Genomic DNA, 8,343 nt, shown 5'->3' with positions numbered 1-8,343 from the left:
ACATTTACAATTGCACATTATTCTGTGATATACAGTATCTAACTATAAAAAGGGAATAATATATCAATAAACATGCCATCATGCACACAACCTTATCACGGCTCTGTATACCCACAGAGTAAATACAGCACCCATAGAGGTATATGGGACCCTACTGTACCTTCATATGCCATTCTATGTAGATTCGGTGAGGTTTTTCCATGTTGATTTGACGGAAAAAAACACAAAGAAAAAACCTTCTGTAATTTTCCTAGCATTAGTGTACGTTTAAGCGTGCCCCAGAAAAATACATTTTATCTAAAACACTTGTTGTAGAGCAAAAGAATATAAACATAGTGTATTTAGTTGCAATATGAAGGGTTTTTCCGTTTTTATGTAAATAAAGCTTCATGCTGATCACTGGTGGTCCTGGCAGATGGCCTTCCAGAAATGTGCTGATCTGCATTATGAAAGTAGTAAGGCTGGCCATATTGATTAGATAGCTGTGGGCCGTCTATTTGTTCACCTAACAGTTAACCCCCCCCCCCCCATTACACATTCACTCTTGGCTTGACCAAATATTGCATTTTGAATGGGGAGAGGGAAGTAAGCCGCTGCCAGACAACTCTCATGGCGGCTTATCTCCCCTGAAACCAAAAGGATCTGGCATGTTGAAATCCAACTGCCTGATCCTTCTCTCCCCAACATCTGTCGTCAGGGTGAAAGTCTGGAGGCCACATACACATTAGATGGCGGAGAATACTACCAAAATTGTCAGGTTCAGTCGACATTAATCTAACGTGTATGACCACTTTGATTCCTAATGGGACAATCCCTTTAATCATTTTGTAATAAAGATTGTAAGAAACTGAAACAAAGTATATTAAAAAGTTGCATAACTCTACACCATACAATGATTAAAATTTTTTGGCATATATAAGGCATATTTAACTGTCAATCTGAATTATTCATGAACTCTGTGGCGACTTAAAGAGGCTCTGTCACCACATTATAAGTGGCCTATATTGTACATGATGTGATCGGCGCTGTAATGTAGATTACAGCAGTTTTTTTTATTTAGAAAAACAATCATTTTTGACGGAGTTATGACCTATATTAGCTTTATGCTAATGAGTTTCTCAATGGACAACTGGGCATGTTTTACTTTTTGGCCAAGTGGGCGTTGTACAGAGGAGTGTATGACGCTGACCAATCAGTGACCAATCAGCGTCATACACTTCTCTCAATTCATTTATACAGCACATAGCGATATAGCTATATCGCTATGTGCTGCCACATACACAAACACTAACATTACTGCAGTGTCATGACAATGAATATACATTACCTCCAGCCAGGACGTGTTGTGTATTCAGAATCCTGACCACTTCTCTGCACTTCTCTGTGATTTACAGCGCAGCAGGCGTAGTCTCGCGAGATTGCGCTGTAAACTGTCATTTACAGCGAGATCTCGCTGTGCTGTGCTGTAGTCTCACACAGACGCTACAGAAGTGGTAAGGATTCTGAATTCACATCCCGTCCTGGCTGGAGGTAATGTATATTCATTGTCATGACACTGCAGTAATGTTAGTGTTTGTGTATGTGGCAGCACATAGCGATATAGCTATATCGCTATGTGCTGTATAAATGAATGGAGAGAAGTGTATGACGCTGATTGGTCACTGATTGGTCAGCGTCATACACTCCTCTCCACAACGCCCACTTGGTCATATAGTAAAACACGCCCAGTTGTTCATTAATAAACTCATTAGCATAAGGCTAATATAAGTCATAACCGTCAAAAATGATCGTTTTTCTAAATAAAAAGCACTGCTGTAATCTACATTACAGCGCTGATCACATCATGTACAATATAGGCCACTTATAATGTGGTGACAGAGACTCTTTAATGCTGAACTGTTGTGCAACCTCAATCTTTTACTGTGGGTGAAATTTATGTGTGACTTGCAACGATGCAAGAATTAGTTTTTCTTTGCTATATTCATTCCATGTATTTGTTTTTAGAAAATTGTATCATCTGTATAGTTATTGTACACTATAACAACAGCATAAGGCCTCATGCACACGACCGTGCTCGTAATTAAGACTCGTAATTACGAGCACGGCCGGGCACGGCCGGCCGGCCGTTTTTCCGAGCCGTGCTCCCATTATAAAGTATAGTAGCACGGCCCGTAAAATAAAAAAATAGAACATGTTCTATCTTTTTAACGGCACGGGCACCTTCCCGTGAGAAAACGGGAAGGTACCCGTGGCTAACAGAAGTCTATGGGCCCGTTATTGCGGGTCGTAATTACGACCCGCAATAACGGGTGTTTTTACGGTCGTGTGCATGAGGCCTAACTGAGATGATATAAACTCTGGTGAAATACCTGCTCTCAACTGTTCCTACACCTGAACATTTATCTACTCACCACAAGCCACCACTCATCCTCTACTTATGGCCAACATAAACAAGTATTTGACATAAACATATACACAGGACCAGATAATGCAAACACTGTATACATTAGTTGCATTGCTCACAATACATATATAGTGCATTATAAACCCTCACCCCATTGCAGTAAGGAGATTTAGGCTATGTTCACACGGGGTCTTTTGCCGAGTTTTTTGACGCGGAAACCGCGTCGCAAAACTCGGCAGAAACGGCCCGAGAAAACTGCCTCGCGGGAAAAAGAAGCGACATGCCCGATCTTCGGGCGCTTCCGCCTCTGACCTCCCATTGACTTCAATGGGAGGCAGGAGAAAGCGTATATCTCGCTGTTTTATGCCCGCGGCGCTCAATGGCCGCGGGCGAAAAACGGCGCGATAATTGCCGCGAAAATCGGCGTGCAGGGAGAGGAATATCTGCCTCAAAGTTCCAAACTGAATTTTGAGGCAGATATTCCTCCCCCAAAATACTCCGTGTGAACATAGCCTTACTCACAAACCAGCAAATCATGTTTTCAACAGTAGAATATAAAAAAAATATCTGCTCAGTTTGTTTTATTAACTATGTCTGTTCCAGAGAAATGAGTTGTTTGATAAAATTACTTGGACTTCAGACAGGCAATTCTGACAGGCCACTATACATTTCTATTGCTCCCCTTTTATATATTAAACGGAAACATTTTCTTAGAGTTGAATCAGTGGGAAATTACACAGTCGATATTACATAGGGGGTTAAAAAAAGACAATCAAGTTCAACTTTTTATACCTAGTGTGAAATAGCAAAACCTTATTAACACAGATTAAAGGGTATGACCACCTTTGCAACCTTTATTTATTGTCCCGATGTACCTAAAATTAAAAAATTTCAAATAGTCTTGATTACAAATATCCTACCATTTAGGGGGATTTACACGAGCGTGTGCGTTTTTGCGCACGCAAAAAATGCGGCGTTTTGCGTGCACAAAAGGCACTTAACAGCTCTGTGTGTCATCACATAGGATGCGCGGCTGCATGATTTTCGCGCAGCCGCCATCATTATGACACTCCGTTTGGATGTTTGTAAACAGAAAAGCACGTGGTGCTTTTCTGTTTGCAAGCATACTTTTGACTGCTGTTGCGCGAATCACGCGCGTCCCACGGAAGTGCTTCCGTGTGGTGCGCATGATTTTCACGCACCCATTGACTTCAATGGGTGCGTGATGCGTGAAAAACGCAGAAATATAGGACCTGTCGTGAGTTTTACGCAGCGGACTCACGCTGTGTAAAAATCACTGACAGTCTGCACTGCCCCATAAACAAGCATAGGTCCGTGCGACACGCGTGAAAATCGCGCGCGTTGCACGGATGTATTACACGTTCGTGTAAATAAGCCCTTATTGTCAACAGCTCCTATGCATAACTGTATGTCTCCATGGTAACAGACTTCAAGCAAATCTTGTGTAGTCCGATCCTGCAGTCATGCTTCTTTCAATCTTTCCACCATGTCTTGCTACTATATTTTCGGTAGGTGTGAAAGGTGGACAGAGAGAAGGAAGTATGACTGCAAGATCAAACTACACAGGTTTGTTTGAAGTCTGTAACCATGGAGACACATAGGTCAGCGTAGGAGTTGTAGTGACCATACAATAGGAAAGATTTGTAATCAAGACTATTGGCAGAATTTATTTTAGAGGTATAGTAGCAATACAAAAAATTACGGTTGCAATGGTCTACATACCATTTCAGTTCACACATAGCAGCAAAACTGTTTCCAAAAAACCCACCTTTTAAACATATAAATTTGTGCCACTTTCAGTTTTAGAAAATTGATTAAAAACCACATCTTGGTACCACATGTATACTATAGTATGTTTTTTGGCTGCTTGTGTGAATAGGATTTTTTAAACTCCAAGCAGTGCATGTAACATATACCCTTGTTCAATAATTTGAAGCCAAAACACATAATAAAAAAAACCAAATACGCTCCTTATGAACATACCCTAAAAATGTTACAAAAAAACAGAGTTAGCTCTTTGCCTCCTCTTTAGGGTTCTCTCTCTTTGTTGTCTCTGACACATATGCCACAGGTGGCATTATCATGAGCATTCTGGGAATCAGCTCAGTAGTCATCTGCAGGGAAATCATACCTGAATACCCTAAAGCAAGATGCCAGGTAGGTAAAGAAGTGTTCAAACGTGTTGGTGCACAAAAAATGCACACCACTTCCTGTAGAGGTGAACCACACAATAATCCACAGGATAGGTCAACAGTATATGATCGTGTGGGTCCAACACCCGGACCCTACACCGATCAGCTGCTCCATCTGCCACTGGGCACCAAATGTCCATGCCAGATGCAATATAAATAATTGCACCTAGTCTGAACTCACAATCTGAAATCTGTGCCAGTATCTCTACCACTATGATATATATACTCAATGATGTCAGAGAAGAAATATTAGCATTTTACCTGATTATGTGACAAGCCTTCTAAAACCCTCTGGCAGCAAATTGGTTAATGTACAACATTGTGTAGACACCGGTATACATGTCAAAAACTGGTGCAAATGGTATGACAAGACAGAAAAAAATATACAGTATAAGCAAGGTCACAAATTGGCAAGAACACTATAGACTAAAGGTAAACATGGGAACATAAAATAAAGCCAGACTATATTGCAAAGGAAGCTATGGACAGGAGAAATGAAATAACCAAAATAATGAGAAATATTTAAAAGTAAATACTGGAAAGTGCACTGACAAAGCACAGAGGAATAGTGAGTAAAAAGCAACCATAATATGGGAACACAGAGTGAATACTTCAATTGCACCAATGCCCACACAGGCAGGCCCACACAGCCTGCTATTTTATCTGATTTACAATCCTCTTACCCTCATGTCGTTTCAAACACCACCTCGACTATCCACACCTGAGGAAGGAATACCTTTCTCAGGTCCACTACCAGTTACCCAGTGATAGCAGTCAGTGACGCTACGGGGTTTTGATTCTCCCCCACACCTGGTACAGTAAACAATGCCCAGTGCCAACATAATCACTAGAAATACACTCAAGGGCACAAGCAATGCCACAATCAGCCATCGAGTATCCCTCTTTCCTTTCAACTCTTTAGATGGATAAGATGAATTAGAATGTAAGACAGTAGACACAGCATGTGAATTATTGCTAGATAGTGGAAGTCCTGATGGGATTCCAGTGCTTTTAGTTCTATCTTTTTCTGTTTTTAATGCCTCTGTTGTTTGAGGAATGTCATTAACTCTAGACCTGCTAGGGGCCACTGTGGACAGTTTAGGCATATCCCATGAACTTTTAGTGGTTGCAGTTTTTTTGGTTGTAGGAACGTCATATATTACCTTCCCCCCTGACCAAACATTAACTCTTGGTTGTTCTTTGGGTATTTTTGTTGAGAATAATCGTTTGCTTGGTACAGTTGTCTCCAGTGAAGGAACATTTGGAGATGTAACTTGCAAAGCAGTTGTTCTAAATGTATCCTGTTTACGGTTTAATGCTGTAGTGTGGTCTGGCATAAAAGTAGGAAAAATAGTTATTTCCTCATGTGTTTCCCAGCCAATTGGAGGAGTCATTATCTCAACAATCTCTTCTGTAGTTGACACAATAGTTGTCATTTCTTCATTGAAATTTGGTATGTATTTCTCAGTCTCTGAATTGCTTTCCACATCTACCAGTTCTTGCCATCCTGTTGTATCAGGTTCTGGCTGAAATCCATTTTCAAGACTGGTCACGTGAAGATTGGGCTCATTTCTAGGTTCTAGATCTAGTCGATTGCAGCTCACACGATCTGCATCTAGTTCATAGCCTTCACTGCAGAAGCATTCAAATCCCCCCACATGGTTCACACACATTTGCTGGCACATACGGGCAAAACGACATTCATCTATATCTACACAGCGCTCAGAATCATCCTCTGAGATAGTGAATCCCAGGTCACAAGAACATGTGTACGAACCTAGGTTGTTTTGACAAGAGTGTTCACATGTTTCATCATCCTCACATTCATCTAGATCTTCACAACTGATCATATCTGCAGCTAGTTCAAAGCCATTTTGGCATATGCACTGGTAGCCCCTGCCGCCAATTCCAACCTCTATACATTGATATTGACATAAGCATCTTTGCTCCTCAATGTCCTCTGATTCGCAGGAATATCCATCGGGTTGCAGTACATATCCTTCTAGGCAAGCACAAACTCCCCCTTCACACAACTGCTGGCAATCCTGACACAAGTCCTCAGGGTTCTGGCACAATGGCTCCTCTTTATCCCAACCGACAGTGCGATCCTCTTTAAATGTGCAGAGTACAGAGATAGCCTGTGGTTGACTTTCACAGGATACCACTCCAACAGTGCCAAATGGTAGTAGATCAAGCCAGACACCCTGGTACCCAAAAGGAACAGAATATTGAACATTTTGTCTAGTCAAAGTTGGACACATTCCTTGATAGCGAAACTTGCAGATATAACCATCAACAGGCAATGTACAAGATCCTTCTGACCATTTCAAATCATCTTCTGGTTTACCGTAGCCTAGACCTATAGCTACACACCTAGGAGCTGAACAGGGACTTGAAGGCCCTGATGTAACTGGCTGTGATACCCAGTTGGTGAATGCAGTGTCTTGGTCCCCAGTTGTCCAGGTAAAACCACGCAATGGCTTCTGTGGAGCACACTGTCTAGGCTGACGTTGCAGGCCTATCCAAAGCCTAAGCTGAACATCTTCATCACTGTGGGAACCTGTTGAAGAGGTAAGGAGTTGCTCGACCAAAGCAGCTTCCTGAACATTTTTTACAGTCGCTAAATTGCCACCTCTCTCCCGACAGGCTCTCCAAGATTCAAGAAAAGTCCTCCTCTGGTAAAAGACAGCATAGCATGAGTCACCTGGCCCACAGAGGGCATCATGTTCTTTGAGGTCACTAGAAAGTGAAACAGACAGTGGAAATAAAAGCTGCACAGTCAGGAATAACAGATCCATGGAGTTTCTTTTTGCGCACTTTTCTGTTGCTGCTTGTGAACAAAATCTGTTTTTCTCCAGAATTTACAGTTGAATCTTGTTCAATCTGAATAATCTCTTTGTCAATTTTAACACGGGCCGGTTGTCGGTCTGGAAAGATTTGCTATTCTTATAGTTGAGTAAAGTTGTCTCCAAAAGTCCTTAAAAATTGGTGTGTCAGTTTCATTCTCCCAATCTTCAAAGACATTTGATCTCACTCCCTAATTTTCTGTAGATTTGTCTTCAGTGATCTTTATTCTGCAGATATAATTCCAGTATTATATTCATTATCTCATTGCTGGCCAGTCATCTCATATTATAGCCTGTAGGTTATGAGTTGTCATCTCTGTGTTTTTCCTCTGCTGTAGCTGCCTCCTGCCTGATGCTTTTCACAGAGTAGTAAAAAAGTTCTACTTCTATCTGCCTGCTGTAGATTTCAAAGGGAGGTCTCTCTTACGCTCTCCCACATATTCTGCTTACCCTCCCCCTCTCCATCCATGTATGGACAAAGTTTGTTTCTATCTTTTTTTTTTTTCCTCTCCCTGTTTTACTCCTGGTCTCAGACCCCTTGAGATTTAGAAAATATTTCTATCCTGGCAAAAAAAAAAGAGAACGCAAGCAGGCTGGGGGCAGACTGAATAGGGAAACAAATGATTCACAGAAGCAGAGTTGAAAAATGAGGGAAGTAGGAAGGGAATAAGAGAGAATCAGAAAGAATTAGGAAAAGGAAACGAGAGAAAATATTACAGATAATCAGAAAAAACTGCACCGTATATAGAGGTTAATGGAAACGTATTTCAGAACGTATCAATGGGAAAAGGCTACAATTGGGGCTTGCTGTGGAACACTGATCAAAGATGTGCGATTTTAAGGAAAGCTTTTAGATTGAATTTTAAGCTGCATGGTAATC

The 8,343-nt window shown here is 41.3% G+C and overlaps 1 protein-coding gene across 1 annotated transcript; it reads right to left on the bottom strand.

Annotated features, from left to right (window-relative positions):
• Positions 1-2,894: 2,894 nt before the first annotated feature.
• On the bottom strand, positions 2,895-7,816 carry CD248 (CD248 molecule). Its single transcript, XM_075836874.1, has one exon. The coding sequence runs from the start codon at positions 7,413-7,415 to the stop codon at positions 5,313-5,315; it is 2,103 nt and encodes a 700-aa protein (XP_075692989.1). The 5' UTR covers positions 7,416-7,816; the 3' UTR covers positions 2,895-5,312.
• Positions 7,817-8,343: the final 527 nt, after the last annotated feature.

Source organism: Rhinoderma darwinii, chromosome 9 (genome assembly GCF_050947455.1).
Source record: "Rhinoderma darwinii isolate aRhiDar2 chromosome 9, aRhiDar2.hap1, whole genome shotgun sequence".
In the NCBI taxonomy this organism is placed as follows: Eukaryota; Metazoa; Chordata; class Amphibia; order Anura; family Rhinodermatidae; genus Rhinoderma; species Rhinoderma darwinii.
Note: the sequence above shows the minus strand (reverse complement) of the source record. Positions and strands in the feature narration are given on the sequence as shown.

Excerpts from the sequence above, each read along its gene's own strand:
- CD248 (XM_075836874.1), bottom strand. The coding sequence starts at position 7,415 with ATGGATCTGTTATTCCTGACTGTGCAGCTTTTATTTCCACTGTCTGTT.